Source organism: Etheostoma spectabile, chromosome 13 (genome assembly GCF_008692095.1).
Source record: "Etheostoma spectabile isolate EspeVRDwgs_2016 chromosome 13, UIUC_Espe_1.0, whole genome shotgun sequence".
Taxonomy (NCBI): Eukaryota; Metazoa; Chordata; class Actinopteri; order Perciformes; family Percidae; genus Etheostoma; species Etheostoma spectabile.
The window spans coordinates 2,885,385-2,905,537 of record NC_045745.1 but is presented as its reverse complement, the minus strand read 5'-3'; the positions used below and the strand labels follow the sequence as shown (position 1 = coordinate 2,905,537).

The window sequence follows — 20,153 nt, the reverse complement described above, 5'->3', positions numbered from 1 at the left end:
TAATGAGTCGAGCCAACAACAGGGGCACTGTTTCCTAGACATCTGTCTGCCAATGGTCTCAAACAAGCCATTGTCTTATTGTTTATAGACAGGAAGAGGGAGAAAACATCCGTGAGAGTACAAGGGGCAGACCAAGTATTAAACATTTCCATGAGAGAGTGTAGAAAGGAAGAGATGGATGCCAAAGTGATCGCCAGGCAGGAAGAAAGCAATAGAAATTGAAGATTAAACGGGAAATGGAGGGACAGAGAAAAACTAAAGAAATAACATTGTTCCCAGATTACATTGTTAAATGTCTCCTGTCAACATGGACTAGCTCCAAGCTGGTCCAGAAGAATGGTGAGATTTTAAAATGACTTGCCTCAGCCGACGTTCTCTGAAGCTGACCAGGCTGCTTTGCCCTTCTCCCAAAGTTATGCAGAATATTTTGGGCTCCGATTCAAATCTAGCTCTCATCTTATAGAACTGATCTTATGAAACAAAGTCCTTTTTATGCTGTCACAGTTAACACCAATCACGAGGAGTAGAGCTCAGTGATAGACATGTGTTGACTGCAGGAAGCTGATAAAAGAGACAAGAAGTGGGGTAGACTAACTGAATAGAACAAGATTGTAGGAACAGCTGGAGTTGTGTTATTACTTCAATGAACCAATGTCCTGCTGACTGCTGCTTCTTCTACCTGAGGGATTATTTTCACATATTACGTTTTCTATGGTTACAGTTCAGGCTGTGTAGTCCAACTTTGAATTGAACAGGGATTCAAATGAGAATGTTGAGCACCTTATGAATTCTACATCCTCCACTGTTGCAAACAATCTCGTCTAATTGAATTTTTTCATACTAGCCAATGTATCTTCTTAGTTTCAAAGCTGAGATATAATAATGTCTTACCATTAATATGAAGTTGTGTGTGCAGAAAAGTTGTAGCTTTTATTTTACTCTTTTATAACAAAAATGCTCTTTTTAGAATCATTTTGTCCCCCCAGTTATTTTTTATTTAGCTCATTAAAATTTAATTTTCTTCTCCATCCTTGAAAAATCCAGAATCAATGAAAAAGCAGAAATTGTTCATTTCAAAAGTCCATTTAAGACCAAAGATTTGCGACAAGTTGAGTTGAAACTTGCAACAACTTGCAACGCGGCAGTCTGCAAAGTTATGAAAGCTGCCAGTTTACACCAGTGCGACTAGACAATGTGTCATCGCCATGGAAACAACTCTTTGTACTTCCGTTTTTACTCCCGCTGGATATATAATTGGTTGTAAATATGCATCTAAATATGAATGTTGATTACGTTAGTTAGATACTTGCTACAACTGTATTTCTTGTAATGAAACGGCGAATACAGTGGATTATTTCTCAAAAACTTGACCAGTTGACAGTTTGCAACATAGAAATAAAATGGATTATGGATCATTTTATTTCTGTAGTTTATAGCAGACTTCTCTATTGGCTGTTGAAACAGGGGACGTCTCTTACGTTCTAAAACCAGCCTCTGGAGTCTTGAGCAGCTGAGTCGCAGCGACACCATCAGCTGGTTTGAGACGCGCTGACACTTTTCTCTGCGACATTCTAAAACGGTTTTGTCTCGTCGTGAATCTTTGGTGTGAACTAGGATTTATGAAATCACGCCATTTTTGCTATATGGGGGTGCTGTCTGATAAGTTAATATACTGCCTATTATGATATAAATATAAACATATTGCTGTAAATAAAAATGTGAAACTTGAATCTGTCATCGGCCGTTTATTCACATACTAAATTCATATTCATTCAAGTTTCACTCTCCATGATCTGTGACGGATGGGGGGGGGGGATGGCGGACAGCACTTTGAGGAAAACAACAGATGCCCCAGCCACGTTTAAGTCCAAAGTCTGGCCCCAGAGTTGCTCTTTTTTTAGTTTTTGAAGATTATTTTTATGGGCATTTGTTTTTCGACAGTACATGAAAGGGGTGAGATACATTGTGTATCTTATTGTATCGTGAGGTACCCTGCGATTCCCACCCCTAGTAGGCATGCTGACTTGAGCTTTTAGCTCAAAGCTGTCTCCAGGTACAGCCTGCAGAGCCACTAGTGTGGCCGAACTGTATATATGCATAAGAATACTCGTTAATCATAATACATTCACCTTTTTCCTGGCTGACTGCAGGATTGTTGTCCCCTGAAAAATTGGGGCTCCTCCCCAGAGTAATACTGCGCGCCTGAGAAATAACTCTGTCACTGAATTGTGTAATTAAAAGATTTAACAGGGAAATAGCACTGCAGGGCTTAAAAACAACATGCTGACACACCGTCACTGCTCCACTGGGTATAAAAGCGAAAGTAGACACTTAATTAGCCTATTCTATCAATAGATAGCCAGTGTCATTTTCCTGCATGATTTAGCTTTGCTTAAATAAGGAGGGAATAAAAGTACCATAGTTGCGTGATAGGCTCCCTCCTTATTGCCACAGTCTGAAAAGAATGTTCGATCATATGTGTGCGTATCCGTTCCCGGTGATATCTTTTTCGCATAGGCTGTCAGACAAATGCTAACTTTCTGATGTGAAAAACAAAAGTAAAATCTGCATTTATATACTTCAAAATAGCTGAAGACTATAGCTGTCAGAGGTGTGAAATGCATCACGCTGCGGTGAACACACACAAACAGAGAGCATCACACCGCTGATGGTGGTTTGACCCAACAGCGGAGATTTATTTCTGTTGATAATTGAGTTGGATGTGACCCCAGAGGGCACGGAGCCTGGAGGCCATGTCAGCAACTGGTGGTAAATGTAAAATACATCATTAGCAGGGTTGTGATGTATAATATTGTTTGACCTTCTGTGTGAGCAGAGCTTGCAGTATCTTATTCTTCCTGTTTAAAGATATTTAAAAAACAGTCAGAATGTGAACAAAGTGCTTATTAAAAGCTACTTGATTTTCCTTGGTGATCCCAAAAATCGTGTAGCAGATTGCTTAGACATCGGCTTTTAAAAGTGAGAGTTGGTCGTTTAATTGACAGGTTGAGTGTTTTGTACAGAAAGGAAGTAATGCACTGTAACCCAAAAAGATGACCTATGATGACATACGATGAATGTGTTTCATGTAAGGGATGTGAACCAATACAAATACATTTTGGATATGGGAAAAAAAATTGATTCTTAGATGCATCACGATTCTCTCTAGAACAATTCAACGTTTGATTCTGATAAGTTTATAATCGATTTTTAAAAAATGTGGGGATTTTTATTTAAAAGTTACTGTCTCCAGACATGTACAAATCAAAAGAAGATGGGATGATGGACAACTTAGAGTTTTGCCGAGAGTGCATAAAAAAAACCCAAAAATTGTCCAAAAGGAGAAAAATGAATTTGTATATATACACATGATCTAATAAGACATACATAAAATAATTAGGCAAAACACATGAAGGCTGTTGATCTAATTTATCACATTACATCTGACCACCTCATGTTTCATGTTCTCCACCTTTAAACACGACTGAGCCTCTGACATGGAAGATCACGGGGAGAGAAGGTGACTCAGCATGTTGAAGGCTTAAGCATGGAATGACTACACAATAAAAAAACCTCAGTAGACAAAGAAATTCATTAAAACAAATACTGTATATGTCAAAATCTGACAAACTCAGATTTATATGTATATTTTTTTTAAATCACGCATGGAAATGTACACAACAAAATTTGAATCGAATTGTTGGATTTTGAATCGAATCTGAAGTTGCCCAGAGATTCCCACCCCTAACAGACCGACAGACAGAAAAACAGACAGTAGTTTGCAACCAGTATGACAACGATCAAACCGCTAATTGTACTGTAAAGACTTTGGTGAATTACTTTGGCTTTTGTTTTTTTTGTGCATTGAGATGCATTGATAATCGGTTTAGAATTAAATCGTGAGGTGCCCGGAGATTCCCACACTTAATGAACAGCATCCAAATGTTTGTTGTAATATATATTGCTTTTTCCCAGGGGTTGCTGAATAGACTGTATAACTGAAGTCAAAACCTCTCGATCCCCCCCCTTGTGGCTGTAGTATCGGTCATAAACCCCGCCCCCTCTGTGTAAGCGGATGGAACATAAGCCAAACTAAAAACATCAATCACATTCCCGGAAGATGGTTTCTGTCTTTTTAGGTCGTTCTCGTCCTGCTGATGTTTTTGGATTTTTCTGATGTCTAGCTGCCATAAAAACAGGTTAAAACATCATGATTGACAGCTGTGAGTGACTCGCGATTGGTCGAGCGGGTGTATGGGCGAGATTGGATCACTACTGGCTCTAAAATTACACGATGCTGTCTGTCTGTCTGTAACAGATTCTGTTTCCGCCATAGTGTCACAACCGTGCAAGATACAGTCAGGAAACTCTACAGGTCTGTATTCGAGGATCACACCAGCCACCGGTGCGGCTGGTGTGATCCCATCGCAAGATGGTCTCTAGTCATCAGCATCTTGATTTACATAAACATTCACCGGGTAATTCAGAGATTAGCGTGGGCAAAGCAAGTGCCATATGTGAAAATGAAGCACCAGCACGCTGTCATACCGTAAGTGAGAGTCAGAATATCACCCTGTGTTTATACAGACACACTCATGCGTGATTTCCTGTTCATTAACTTCTCTGCTTGAATACATCAAGTCCAAAAAGGACCTCCACTTCTGTTCGGACAGATTGTTTACCCTCAGACAAAGAGAGATGGAATCTAAGGGCAGGTACACAGTGGTGGATGGTGGAGGACACACAGAGAACATTTACAGTGTATTAAATACATAGTTCACATTCAATAAGTAACATGGAGTCTCCTTCTCAGTTCTTTCTAGTCAGCCAAGAGAGGAGACCGACATGGTGGGAAGCAGGACAAATATGATCTGATATTTAAATAACTAACTGGGACACACATACTCAGACACACACACAAAAACAGGCTAGGGGACACACATCACTTTGACTGTCATACCTTAACTCAGTGAGGCAGCTGCCAGTGCGGCTGATATTTTTACCTGGGCTGTCATGCTGCAGAGGGGATTTAGGAAGGCAAACCAAATTAGTCAGGAATACCCACAAATTGAAGAGGATAGGCCCGAGTGAGGGGATTAATGCGGGATAGCCAGGCTTTGATAATGCTGACGTTTTGAGCCGGCCTGTGCTCCCTGAAAGCCCTTTGTTTAGCCCTTATTGCCAGTCGCCATCTGCTATGATCCAGTTGCCAGATTGCCCGGAGCAACATCATCAATCCCCTTTCTCTCAGCTTTTGAGCTGTAAAAGTAAAATGCAGCTATCCCTGACTCTATACTGGCCAAGTCAAAAGCTGATATCTGTTCTGATGAACTGTGACTCCTGTGTATCCCTGAGGCTTCTCTGTTGTCATGTTGGCCACTTCCCACTCCTCAAAGGAAGTAATGACCTGTCCTTGCCTCAGTGCATCTCCAAAATAGACCACCACACACATGGAGATGAGGACATCTCAGCTGCACTGAGGCTTAAGTGGCAGATTTTGCTGCGTATGTACACAACTGCGTTGGGTATCCTACTTTGATGTTGTTGCAGCATTGACTGTGTTTGGAAACGGGTCTACACTGTGTGACACACTCTGTGATCCCTGCACATTTATATCTGAACCGTTCAAAGGTTGATTTTCTCTTTAAAATTCATCTGAGGTTTCTCTTCCATCTCCTCTTTATTCATTCACCTCTCACCTGTTTCTTCCTTCCCTTCATTTCCCCTCGTTAAATTCAATCCACCCGTCCTTTCTCACCTCTCTGTGTCCCTTTCTGCTGACACCTCATCTCCGTCTCTCTGCACTAGGCCGGGCCAGTCTGCACGGCAAGTCCTCCCTGCGGATAGAGAACGTGCGTTCAGACGACCAAGGCTGGTATGAGTGTAAGGTGCTGATGCTGGAGCAGCAGTATAACACCTTCCACAACGGCAGCTGGGTACATCTAACCGTCAACGGTAAGCACAGTTAGCATGCTTTATTAATAAGGTTCAACACAAACTTCAGACTTATATATGTGTATGTGGACTGATATACAGGTAGGTATATATTGATTATTAAGGTTATTAATATTAGCAGCTGTGGCGTCAGCTAGTAAAGATGGGCCCCAGTGTAAGACATTTTAAAGGCCCTTCTCACTTTAAGATATGCACACAATGCAAACACACACAGTATGTCAGACAACTGGGGTTTTATAGGTCAACTCAATAGCATTTGCACAAGGATATGGACTTTGATAAACTTATATAAACTACTGTGATACTATAAATAAGTCAGTATGAATCTGTAAAATAAATCTGAAATTATGTATGTAATTTATATATACTGTATGTAATTTATATTTTAGGAGTGGGAATCCCAGGTTACCTTGACATACGATACAAGATATATGGCTCATGCTGCAGATAATATTAGATATAGCGATTCTGCGATAATCAATATATTTCTAGGCAATCTTATAATGATACGTCACAACATCAGTCTTACTATGAATACAAAATGCCTGCGAAAAGGTTATGTGCAGGCCATCTCTCTTTATTCTCTGTAAGTCCAAACTGTTAGAAAACAGCACAATTCTGCAACACACGTTTTTCAATAGAGTTAGTCATGGGGAACTTTCCATAAGATCATCTCTTAATACAAAAATCAAACCAGCTATTAAGCTAACTGAAATAACACCATGCCAATCTCTAGGTGATGGGGGGGTTATTTTAATTCCAAAGGCCAAGGGAACATTGTCAGGATGCATAATATCCTGATCCATGAAATACCTGGCCTTTAAAAATAAAATCTGCCTGCCTCTATGGGAATTTAACATAGGGGTTTGTATACTTATGCCCTTTGTATTTTAAGGAAGAACATTTATTTATTTACAGTACATCATTCATTCACAAAGAAAATTGGTGTCCTTAAAAGGTTGGATTTTCCTAAATGTTTGGAATTAAGGCATTAAGATCAATTTCCAAAAGATGTTTTTTTATTCCTCTTTTTAATCAACTTTAGCCTGGGTGTGTAAACTTATGCATGCCACTGTACATAGGCTTTGTGTTTTTTTGATTTTTCTCATGGCAAGGAGTGGTGTGTGAGTTTACACATGTCAGCACTATATACTGTATAATAAATGTTCAAATCAGAAATTGTGAGGCCAATGTTAAAATTATAAAATATTATAATGATGTTAATTTAAGGCTAATCATTTCTCCATAGGGCTGGGTTGTTTTTCAACGCACTGATAGTTCAGCAAGTAACTTGATAACAGGCCAAAATGAAACTTGGCTGTTGCCTCGTTTAAGTGCTCTGTCTGCAGCCGCTGTCGGTGCTCGTCAAAGATTGTTTGTGTGGGAGGACGCTCCACTCTGCAACACCACAAGTGGGAGTACTTCTGTAGTCCTATCAAACCCAACAGAGAGAAATGTCTTCTCTTTATCTTTTAGGGGATGCATTCTCCAGTTAATCTTTCATTCATAGAATACAGTGTATCAATCATTTTAGTTTTAGTATATTAACATAATATGTTTGAATTAGGACTTTGACCATTTGGATCAAGTAGCTCTTAAAAACAAGGTGTCAGGTTGAGCAGCTACAGCTTAATTCCAAGTATTGTATAGGATTTTTTATTGTATAGGTTGTATTGACAGATATCCTATGTTAAAGGACTCAAAAAACAAGATCTAACTATCACATTTTTTATCACAGTTAAGGCTGCAACCAACAAATATTTGGTTGGTTCAAATCCCAAATATGGGGATATATATTAATAATAATATAATATATTGACTTTATAGTGATATGAAACGTAGAGCCTGCGGTAAATCCTTACATTTGAGGGGCTTGAACCAGCAAATACTTGGAACTTTTGCTTCACTAAAATGACCAAAGTTCTTGACCAAAATAAAACTAAAATGGCATGAATGTCAAATTTTCGAACAGTGGTCAGCTGGGTGGGGCTACTATTCAGTAACCCACAGGGTCAAAGGTTAGGTCCCCATAGTAACAACTCCAAAGTATCCCTGGCGGATTAATCGCTCACTGTTGTGGTGTCTCACTGGCCTCACGGTGGCGGTGTCATTACTCGGAAGATTGACAAAGGTGACCCTGAGCAAAACATTGCACCCCCCTACATGCTCTGTCACTGCCATTGTCTCTGGAGAGAGGAGCACCAGACAAACACCTGAGTATAAAATAAGTAACCCACTCATGGGACTTTAACACAGAAACAATTATTATCGCCTTCTCTTGATAGCTTAAGCATTCATCAAGACACTTAATCAGACTGCTAATGTTGATGCTAGTTGCTGTGGTAACAGACAGACCATAACCCCCCCACGCACGCACACATACACATGGTCCCTGCACATTAGCTCAGTTTCATCAGTGTTGCTCTTGTTCTGTTTGACTTTGTGTTTAAGGCCTCAGGCTTCCTCCTCGGCCTCCGTTCCCTATCGGTTTTCATGTCTGTCATACATTCTGCAGTCTTTTAGTGTGTTGTTGCCGCTTCAGACATGAGCCACGGCGCTCCTATCAGTTTTAGTAGTCAGACAGTCAGTGGTGTACAGTGCACAGCTGATGTGCCAAAGGAATGATTTTTTCATGTTATCTCTGATGAGATGAAAATTAGTGACTATGACTTAAAGTCTGTATTTAGAGATTTAAAACCAAGAAGCATTGTCAATGTCTTAAATATTAAAGTATTATATCAATGTCTTATATCAATATCAATGTCTTAAAATAATGAAGTAATGGAATGCTAAATCTACCATACTTTTGGGCATGTGGAGGTAACAAATCAAAAACTGCAGGCTCACATTAAGAGTCCATGTGTGAAACATGATCCCACTACAAGGCTTCACAAATAAGATGTACGGTATGTCTGACTGTAATCAGTGTGTCCTCCCTGATGCTTTTGTTGAATAGGAGATCTGTTTAAGCGATGGGATAAATCAGACATTCTCTGTTCAATTTGTTGTGTGTTTAGTGTTTCAGTTTTTCACTAAGCAGAAAAAGACAAAGCTAGATGTCAGTGAAGGTGTGGGTGGGAGGTCAATATGAGAAGCAACTTACAGTGTAGTGTACAAATAAAACTGAAAGGTAGCTTGGTTTAAAAACAGTAGTATAACATAGTATGGGTTGTAAAACTGCCCACTGAGAAAAGATGGTTGCACCCTGTTAGTTTATTAAAAAACAACAGGCAGACGAAGGCTCCTCTTTGCTGATCGATGATCTAAAAATGGTATCCAGGTAGCCAACATTTAAGTTATTTATTATTAAATGCACAGCGTTATATATGCACACATGCACAACAGTTGTTGTCAATGAAAAAATGTTTTGGTCCATATGCTCCCTGTAACAATGCTCATTAAATTAAGTTAAAAAAAGACATAATGTGCAAGTTAAAATATAGGGATAAAATGTCAAATAAATCAAACATTAGATAAAGTAATATATATTTGGGAGTTATGTGGTGACCACTCATCAGTCCGGTCTGTGTAACAGTGATGGCGGGCCAGCATTAAATGTGCAGCAGCACCAAAAAGTTTTCAGAGAATTCACCTTTATTGTCAGAATGTAAACATGTCTGAGGAGATGGAAGTTTGGAGGGTTTTAGAAACATCCTGATCCACTCCCAAGCCAGCCGAGATTGCAAAAGCCAAGGAGGTTGGCCTGGTGAAATGCTCGGTGAAACAGCAGTGAAGTGGAGTCAGGGTCAGGGGCACCGTGGCCCTGGGGAGTCCCCACCGCTTTACTGTTTGCTGATGTCATCCGCCTGCAGCTAGACAGGAGAAAAAACCCCGCCTCTGCTTGGCTGGCAGGTAGAAGCAGTTAAGTCGGGATGTCCAGCCTTCCATGGCAGCGGCGGTGTGTTCTGCACCGTGACAGATGCGTGGATGCACAGAATTCAATGGTCTATGGCTGTGGAAGTCTTGGTGGAGTCACCAAAGAAGATATGCTTCTAAATGTTTTGGTCAGGTCTATATAAAATATCAAACTAATTCCACATGAAAAATAAGACAATAAAAAGAAAGTCTGCATAAATAAAGCTGCCCAGCCTTTAGTCAAGGTCAGACCAGACTTTGCTTGGTGAGATTGACATTGGAAAAGTTATACAGCGTTTTATCACACATTTTATCGTCATTAACCCCTGTCGCTGTTTTGCACTCAGTGCAGCCAAGCAACTGCTGCTTGTATTATTTCACAGTGCTGTTCTATTAAAAGGAATTATAACAATACATTTTTCCTGAATGAGAAGTCAGTTCCACCCCCCTGTCTCAAACTGGCTGGTCATTGGGCAGTTTGACAAATACGGGCCCAGGTCCTCCGTAGTTGACTGAGCATGTACATGCCCATTTTCTCACCATAGATTTGAGAAGATGAATGAGCCTTAGGAGCTCCATTGGCACTGAAGCCTGTCTGAAATAGAGCTGAAAGGAACTTTCTTCAGGCTTACCTTTTATGGGGTTTTAATGTGATCTATGAGATGTCATCTACAGTAGATGAGTCCACCCAAGCTTTACATCCCCACCCCAGTTTATTTCAATACAGTGCTGGCAGGCTGTAGATATTATGCAGTCACAGCGAACCAGCTGGAGCTTACAATTGCAGTGTACATCCTTCAGTACTGTGCTACCTGTGAATACCTACCTGGTCATTAATAGCACATGTTTGTTGAATGCTTAACTAAGTGTTCTAGCCCCATGTTTAAGTGTGGGTTATATTTGTAGGAATTGCCACTACAGAATCTTTAAGGTTCAGGGCCCTGCTACATACTCATGCTGCATGAAGCTCCAGCAGTGCTGCTATTTATAGATCCCCATTTGCAACCCACCTCTCCCTATCATTGTCAAACATCAGTGGTTGTCAGTGATTACTCTCAGCACTTTAGCTGTCAGCCCTATTGGCATTGAGGAAGTAAGCGATGCATATAGATTGTGGGTGAGATGCATATAGATTGTGGGTGAGAGTGCTATACCACTCTGATGCTTTTCTTCTACAAATTGACACCTATGCTCCATTCCTGTGAACTTATATTGCCCTCAATCTCTTCTCGGAGAGTGTGAAAGGAGTAAAAGATGAGCAGGAACAGAGGATGTGTTTGTAGGAATGATGTAATTATTGTGCAAGCCATTGTGGAATTCCTTGAAAGGAATATCATCAGTAATAAATGAAATGAGGTTTGCATTCTATCTCATTTCCAGCAGGGAGCAACTCCACTGGTTGCAAAAAGAAGTGTTTCTATGGAAGTCTATGAGAAAATGACGCTATGATTTATTACCTCAGTACACATTTACATAAAGAATTTATAGTCTCAATTGCTAATTAGCTTAGCGCAGCACCATTGCAACCGTAAACAACCCTGTCCTGGCCGTGTTGTTCTCCCCACGCAGCTCCACCTTCTTGTTCAAAGATCCTTGCGTCCGGTTTAAAAAAACCAAGATGGCGACGGACAAAGTGCCAACTTAAGGCTTCAAAACGTCAGTCCACAAACAAGTGGGTCACTTAGCAAATTTTCTTCCTCTATGTTTTGTATTTAAGTTATTGCTATTGCGAGACGTGTAGTTTGTACCCTTTAAGTAGTTTAGAAGTAGAATTTATGGATGGACAAAGAAGATCATTGGAACTAAGTATCCCAGTTTCTGGCTTCTTGGGGCATGACTCTCCTTTTTTTTCCTTCTAAAATGATTTAGACTCCCACTGTTTTGCTCGCTCTCCCTCACTGTGCAGGCCCCAATCCAGCATGAGGTGATACCAAGGAAGCAAGGTTCATATCTCCCAGGGTTAGTCTTCAACAGCTCCCCCTAAAATAGCTTCAGCACTTGCTCCTGCTGCCATCCCTGTATTCTGCAGCAGAAGTCTGCAGTGCCTCAATGCTGCACAACAGCCTTTCTCTCTATCTTTCCTCTTTGATGGTGGCTTCTTTTCTTTTTCTTTCCCCAATCTTTACCGCTCTCTCTGCTACTTTACTTTTTCCCTCTTTTTCTCTCTTGGGAGCTTTTTGGATTGCAAACACATACATGCAAACAAAGCGCAGGTTGAGGTCATTGAGGGGAAAAAAGGGATAAAATGACATTATGCCCCCTCCTTGTCATGGTCTAAAAATAGATTTGGACTTGACCACTGGCCACTGCTTATCACATGTACTGTCGGATTAACAAGCACAGTGTCCAAACCACCAAGACAAAGTTATCACCCTCCCAATCTATCAAGTTAACACACCTACTTTTCTGTAATTTAAGATACATACAGCTTTCGTTATTTCAGACTACAATGAACACAGTTAGTCTAAGATATCCCCGAAAAATAATTAGCCCAATGAATATTCTTTACCATGCATTGTGCTGGCCTCACTTGCACTTGTTTAACATTTTGATTGCCTGTTGTGGTGACATGCTAAAAGTGTCCAATGTTCTTCTGTGTTTTGTATTGACAAAGAATTTGCATGAATAAATTCACCTGGAAATATAATTTAGTTTAGTTATGTTACAGGATGTTAGTATCCTCATTTTGTTAGAAAGGCTGTATTAGTTAAGTGGGTGACAAAAAGAGAGATTGAAGTAGAAAGTCACCACTCCTAAAACACAGCATGTCCCTGCAGCCCGACCAATAAAGGATTTTTAAGGCCGATGTTGATAGAAATATTTGGTGATTTAAAAATCCAATATTCCGATACATCGGCCTATATACAGTATATTTAAAACAAATATATCAAGAAACGCGTAACAAAGCATGAACAGATTTCCCTAACATTAGTTATTTGTAGTTATTTATGAGTCCTCACTAAAATAATTTGATAATGCAGTTTCACAACAGAACAGAGGAATATCAAAATATATTAACCTTCTGATAAATAAAATGTATAAAAATACAAACTTAAGATATGAAACTTATGGTCCTTTGAACAAAAACAACAAAAAAATATTTGCAGGTTCAACCCTTTTTTCTCAATAGCAACTTCAAAGTAATTTCACACATGTGGTCCAACGTCATTATAAAACATATCCTGCAAGCTTTGTAATGATTGGACAAACATTGCGCTTTGTTTAAAATGCCTACAACTGATTTGTTAAAAACATTTATTTTCAATTCAGTGTGATTTGGAGCTCAGTCCAGCTCACGGCGATTTGAGGAAAGCAGGTGACCAACACAAAAACAATTGCTAATAAAGCCGCAAGCTGTGATTCCAAGCTCAAACCTTGAGTTGCATCATTCCACGTCCAGTTATTGTGCATTTCAAGTGCCCCCTAGTGGTCAGTTTGAATGAGACTTACAGTGTATGTGTGAGGTCATTATGTAGACATTTCCTGGAAGGTTTGTGTTGATTGGACCAACATTTAGTCATTTATAGCCAGATTTGTGTTATATCACCTGTAGTTTGTTTGCATTTATAGTGCCCCCTGGTGTTCAATTTGAATGAAACTTTCAGGGCGTGGTTCAGGTACTTATGAGGATATATCCTGGGAGATTTGTGATTGGACAATAAATATGTGAGTTATAGTAAAACGTGTGTAATGCCACTCACCTATCTTGTGCTTGTAGCACCCCCTAGTGGCGTATGTATATACAACTGTTTGGGTATACTTGGGGCACTTATCTGAACAGTTTTGTGATGATTGGCCTTACTGTTGCTGATTTGTGTTCATTTATGTCCAGAGCCACGTTCCTTTCAAAGTTCATTAGTCAAAAACTTGAAAAGTAAATGAGATATGGACATACAACTTGTAATAAGCTTGATCCATTGATGATTCACGTAAACTTTGGTGACAGTCGGAGCTAAGGTGTAGTGTGTTTTTTTTTTTCTACGCGGACCTTAATGGTCCTAGAGGGTTCTTTATAGAGCGCATTGCATTTTTGAAGCCATGTGGCCACCATGTGGCCGATTGGTTTCAAATTTCTATACAAGCACACGCACACCATTTCCAGTTATTCCCCAAGTTTCATGTTGCTACTGTTTCTACCGCTTCGCGGTTTGAACCCTAGCAATCAATAAGTGTTGCCACCAGGGAAGTTGTAGAGTGCCCTCTGGTGGACAAACTATGCAACGCTAACACTCATAACATGGTTGAAGGGTGTTTTTTCCATTTTTATTTTATTTTTTACACATTTATTTATTGGCCAGTAAAAATGCCGATACCTATAGTTTGGAAAATGCCTGATATGGGCCGACAATATCGGCCCACCAATGATTTGTTCTGGCTCTAGTTGTCACAGCATCTTCAAAATGTTGGGACAATTTATCGGCGACGTTTCAAATTACAACGTCGCAGCGACGTTCCTGTAACAACTCTGTGTTAGTCGGGGAAGGAGACGTTTTGTATTACACTGTCTGGTAAAACAGATGCTCCAGGAGCAGTGCCCCTGCCTTGAGACTATATGAGAATTAAATAAATATCATTAAAATAGAGCAAATAGCAAGCCAATTATACCTAAAGTGCCATCAGTAATGATCTCCTTGTTTAGGAGAACAGGTGTCATTTGAACACCCCATTGTCACCCTCCCCCCCGCTACCCACCATACCAGCCATGTCCCGCTGTTTGCTATTTATTATTTTCTATCATGCTCTTAGTTTGGGGCCCTCAGTTGGGGGCTTTGGGGGTTGTGAAAAGCAAGTATAAAGTTGCCATGGAGTTTTGTTTTTTTATGCCTTTCTATTTTGGCAAATTGGCACCATTTAGAGCAGGGGTGGGCAATTAATTTTTACCGGGGGCCGCATGAGCAACCTGAGCACTGCTGGAGGGCCACATCGACAATATTTCAATTACATTTTGCTCAATATTATTTTGATGTAATGTATAAATAATAACAATAATAATAATAATCATGATTTCATTTAACCTAACTTAACTTTATACAAAAGCAGATTGCTTTTGATGGTTTTATTTAAACTCTTAATCCTTAAATAATTATATTAGGCTATGTGAAACTAAAATGAGAAAACAAAAACAATCATTGAATCACTGCAATTCATTTTTAACTTGTTCACACTCCTCCCTTGCGTGCTCTTCATCAGACGGATTCCGGTATTTATCCTCCTCGTGTAGCGGCGATTCAAATTATAATCTTTAAACACAGCAACCTGTGAACCACAGATTAATCTCACGGCTTTACCTTTAACTTCTGTAAAGAAATACTTGGCAGTCCATGTCTTGTTGAAAACACGGCATTCATCATCAACTTTTCTTTTTTTAACGTGAGCGGACATCTCGGGGGGGTAACCGGGCATCACTTGTCGCTGTGCACCTTCACTCACAGGTTACGCATGGACATACGTCCATAAATAACACTTTTCAAAATAAAAGCAGCACAATTGTATTGCACGCATACGACATAGATGTTTTTTAAAATTTATTTTGTAATTTGTGATTGCCGCTGTTCACCTTCACTCACAATCACGAACGCGCAGACGTCCACACGGAAGTAATACAAATAACGCTTTTCAAAACAAAAGCAGCACCGTTGTATTGCACACTCGACATAGATTTTTTTAAGTTTATTTTGTAATTTAGGATTGACCTCACGCGGGCCGGACAGGGACACACAAAGGGCCGGATGTGGCCCGCGGGCCGTAAGATGCCCAGGTCTGATTTTAGAGTATGCTGAAGTAGTCCATGGATTTACAGACAACTAATATGAGATTACTTTGATACCTAAGGAAATTAAAAAAGTGATGATTCTCAGGAAGGTTTTGGAGTTATGAGGAATGTCTTTATTTGCAAACTGACAAGGCATATTCATATTTATCTGTTTTGGAAGACATACAGTGAGCTGTGAGATGAAGAGCTGCAAGATAGCGTACTGTGCTCACTGTGGTTGGTTAAAACCAACACACCTAACCAACAGGTTAGCAATGCCTTTTAACTTGCTGTGCTGTGGAAAACACTCCATGCCAGCAGGGCTTGAATAGTAGTTGGTCACATCTCAGTTCAGCATGAATATCCCCAGCCTTATTAAAACATGAGCAAAGGGAATACTACCATCTGCCAATCTAACATAATGCATTAACAGAGAATAAACAGATAAATGGGCTACTGAACCGTATCAACAATGAGCTTGTAGAATAGAGAGACATCACAAAGTCAAAGATATTCCTTTCAAAGTAGATAAGTAATGTGGCCTCCTACAGTGATACAGAGAGATACCTATTGTGATAGCTGTAACAACAAAAGAAACATCTTTGTTTGACGTTTGATTCTGTAGACATCCAACCAACACTATGCCAGTGGCTGCAGTGAGGCACAGTTAGCACTAACATTTTATATCCTGTCACATATGCTACTGCTCAGAGTAGGTCACTGGTGGCCTGACCCCATGATGGTAATCACTGCCATGGTAGATTTATGAATTGCACCTCATTGTCTGCAGATTTTGCATGGCAGGATGCAGTTAGGAATGACTTATGATCACGGTCAACCTGCACGCAGTACAGTATTAGCAAGCATGGCAGACTTCCAGATCAGGTTGTCCTGCATTTAAGTCATACCACATATAACACATAACAATTTGCCAATATGTTTGCATTACTTCAAACAGGTTTCCTGGGAGCCATTGGTTTAAATGTATTATACTGGATTGAAATACACAGTAGAATTAAACCTGCATACACTTCAAATTTACTTGAAAATGGTCATTAATGACACATTTCAAACAATTTCCTATTCGTCAAGACTTCTCTGGAAGAAACTCAAGTGATGCCCAGTATCTGAGATTTGGAAGTAACTTGCCATAACAAAAGACACTATAGCTTTCACAGCATCCATTTTTGCCTGTTATGTGTCTTTTGAAATTGAATAACTACATAGCCTCTAAATGCAATGCTTTGGGAAAGCTGGCTATCAATTATTGGGAGTCAAAGTGCCCTTGAATGCACCACAGAGTACATTTATAAAAATAGTACCTGCTCCCTACTGCAGTTCACCTGACGACAATTATGTAACTCTGGCAAATGGTAAAGGTGAATGGTTAAAAATAGTGTTTAGTGTATGTAGTTTGTAGTTGCACTAAAATATGAAAAAACACCACCATTGAAACAGGAAAAGAAAAAATTTAAAAGATAATGACTACATTACAATAAAAAGTAATTCCAGAAGCTATCTGATTGATGCTGATGAAATGCCCTTTGTCCTTCAGCAATTGCAGATTATCCAAAAACAAGATTGAAATCCCAACACATTTTCTGTTTTCTTAAATATTGAATTAATCAATAGAAGAAAAAAATATCGCTAAGAAGTTGCATGGGTGGAGTGTCTTTACTGTCACCATCTCTGTGGCATGGAATTAGCACTATGGTCTGGCTTATGGTTGAAGATGGAATGACATGTTGGCAATTGAGAGGCTACAGGATTACACATGTAAGCAGATCAGCTTCAGTCCTAAAGTGATTAGATTGAGAATATCACAACAGGAATTATGACAAAATCAGTATTAAATCACTGACACACTGTGTGCATTGAATGGGATTGGTTCAGGTTTAATGGGGGTGGGGTAGTTAGAAAACACAGCTTATGGTAGGAAGACATGCCAACTGTCTTGCATGATCATCCCTCTTCATAATCTAGAAGACCTCTGAGCCAAAGAGGATTTTGAAAAATGGTTTTACAAAATGCAGCGTGCTTGGCACAACACTAGAAGCATACATGATTGAAGTGTGAAAGCCTTGAATGGCAAGGTGGAAAACCTTTTCTGCAGTTTATGGGTATTTAGATGTTAAGACATTCATTTATCATCCTTCTCTATACTGTGTGTATTTAATTTTATACCATGGGTAAAAGTCATACGTGTTTATTACTCAGCTCTTCTTCCCATTCAGTTATGTGACAAGCACTTTGCTACCTGACTTACTTTGTCTTATTTCTGTTCTGGTACAAATCTACAGTTGTGACCCTGAGACATGTGCAGCCAACCAGATAGCAAAGGTAAAGCCAGGCGAATGTTTGACTGGTCGGTCACCTGCTATTACGTACACCTTGCTTCCAAAGGAGGAATCCTGCAACCATGTAAGAACATACCTTCAAAGACTCTGATGTCAAATGGTGTCAGAAGGGTTCTTTTAACATGTAAATATAAACACTGGTGTTTTCTGGTGCGCCTTACTGCTAAACAAAAGGCTTTCCCTTTACGTGTGACTCTGAATGCAACAGGTATCTGTTCCATCTCCATTCTCTAACTGGAGTGGTGATGTCACTGCCAAGCTCCAATTAAGCACGGCAGATCCGCTGGTTACATTTTGTGCAACCAGCATCAGGAGGGGAATCCCAATTGCGCCAGTTCTGGTATGTGTAACAAACACATATTTTGTTAAAACGTTGTGTTATACATGGGATTACAGCAAGATTTAGCTACCAGTGCAGTTTTGTCTTCATTTTTGGAATCTTGCCCAGTGATTAGGAAGGAGTGCTCACTCACAGTGCAGCAAGGTTGCAATGAGCAATCACTGCTCACTGCTTAACAAGAAAATAACAGGGAGCGAGAAAGTACCAAAGGGTTTTGAACTTAAAACAAGTCTGTGCTATCAAAGCAGATGTATGATTTGTAAAAGGTTGCCTGCTGAACCAAATAATTAGCTTACTAAATACAGCTGACCTCCTGCACAAAACCGGTTCTTCCGTCATGTAGATGTCATGGGATTGTACAGCATACAGACCGGACTGTGTTTGCTTTCCATGAAGTGTAATTGGGCAGTCTTCCTCATGCTTTGGTTAAAGCTCTGCCCTTTTGCTGTGAGTCCCACCTGCGCACTCTTGGCACCATATACCAGGAACAAATCTGCATCATCATACACAGAGCAACGTAAAAGTTACCTGATTAAGTACTGTATAGGTTTCATTTTTACAGCCAGTATACTATAATATTATATATTTAGAAAAACAGTAGTGAATATTGTCCATGGGCTCAGTTAATGTTGGGTAAGCTGAGATCTGCAATGACTGACCAAACTCGTATACTCCAAAGGCATCTATGTACTCAAAACTACATTATTTTAACAAGGGTTATCATTGTCTGATGGATGTGGTTGGTTGCTACTAACAGTATGCAGCAGTTTATAATGGATCAAAAGAAGAAGTCTGCAGAAAGAACTCTTAGTCCTTGTTCTATCTGTGCTTGACCATTTTTGAAGCATTTTAACATGTCTTGTTGTGTCTTCCTCTGCTTCCTATCCTCTGACTCTTTAGCCCCCCCCACGTTCACGGACACACCACCTCAGTATGTAGAGGCCAAGGAGGGGGGTAGCATCACTTTGACCTGCACAGCCTTCGGTAACCCCAAACCCTCGGTCAGCTGGCTGCGGGAAGGCAGCCTCATGGTCAGCAGTGCCAAGTACAAGGTATATGACTGTATAATGTCTTTATGTCTCATCTGAATATTGATCATGACGCTTCTCTCAGGTTGCGTTCAGACTGACAGGCAGCTTTCTTATTCCTTTTAATGAGACAAACTGGACTTTTGCATCTGGATGTGATTGGTGATTGGTTCACTTAGAATGACAATATTATCATTAATGGTCAAATTCACTGAACTTTCTTCCTGATCACCACATCCTTACCTCTTTATTATTTTTTAATTCTTGATCAGTCAAGTCAAGTCATGTAAGTCTTATTTATATAGCCCAATTTAAAAAAGTCACAAATAGGCACAGCATGCAACACCCTTGTACCCTCAATTTGGATAATGAAAAACGCTTTAACAGGGGGAAAAAATAAAAGAGGAGGGGTGCCTCTTTCAAAACGGACAGAAATGTATTGTAATGTGTGTAGAGAATAGACCAAAATAGTGAAATTACAATATGGAAAATATAAAAATTGTGAACATATATAAAGAAAATGGAAACAGGTGGAGGACTGACGGCAAAACACAAGCACACCATTCACACAGAGGGAGCGAGAGAGACGAGGACATCATGCACACGAGGGAGAGAAAGACAAGAGCAGAGGCTGAATCTCCTGGAGCCTTTGTGAATCTATTAGTGAGGACGTTCCTTGTGGGATTTACTGTAAGTGTAGCATCTCAGATGGTGAATAAATCACTGCAGCTGGGATCTTGGAGTCTCAATCATCTTTACACTTAATACGACATAGTTTAATGATGAGAAAAGTGTATGCTGTACAGGATCTACCATTGAGTGCTGCATGTAAGAATGGAAATGACCACACACACACACACACACAC

The 20,153-nt window shown here is 39.9% G+C and overlaps 1 protein-coding gene across 5 annotated transcripts in view; it reads left to right on the top strand.

Moving 5' to 3' along the window:
- The window catches only part of igsf9bb (immunoglobulin superfamily, member 9Bb), a 118,336-nt gene that overhangs the window by 35,019 nt on the left and 63,164 nt on the right, over positions 1-20,153 (top strand). For all 5 annotated transcript variants that reach the window (XM_032534532.1, XM_032534530.1, XM_032534531.1 and 2 more), the window contains exons 3-4: positions 5,809-5,955; positions 19,160-19,311. In XM_032534532.1, coding sequence (XP_032390423.1) covers positions 5,809-5,955; positions 19,160-19,311 — 299 coding nt within the window. The remainder of the gene's footprint in view (positions 1-5,808; positions 5,956-19,159; positions 19,312-20,153) is intronic.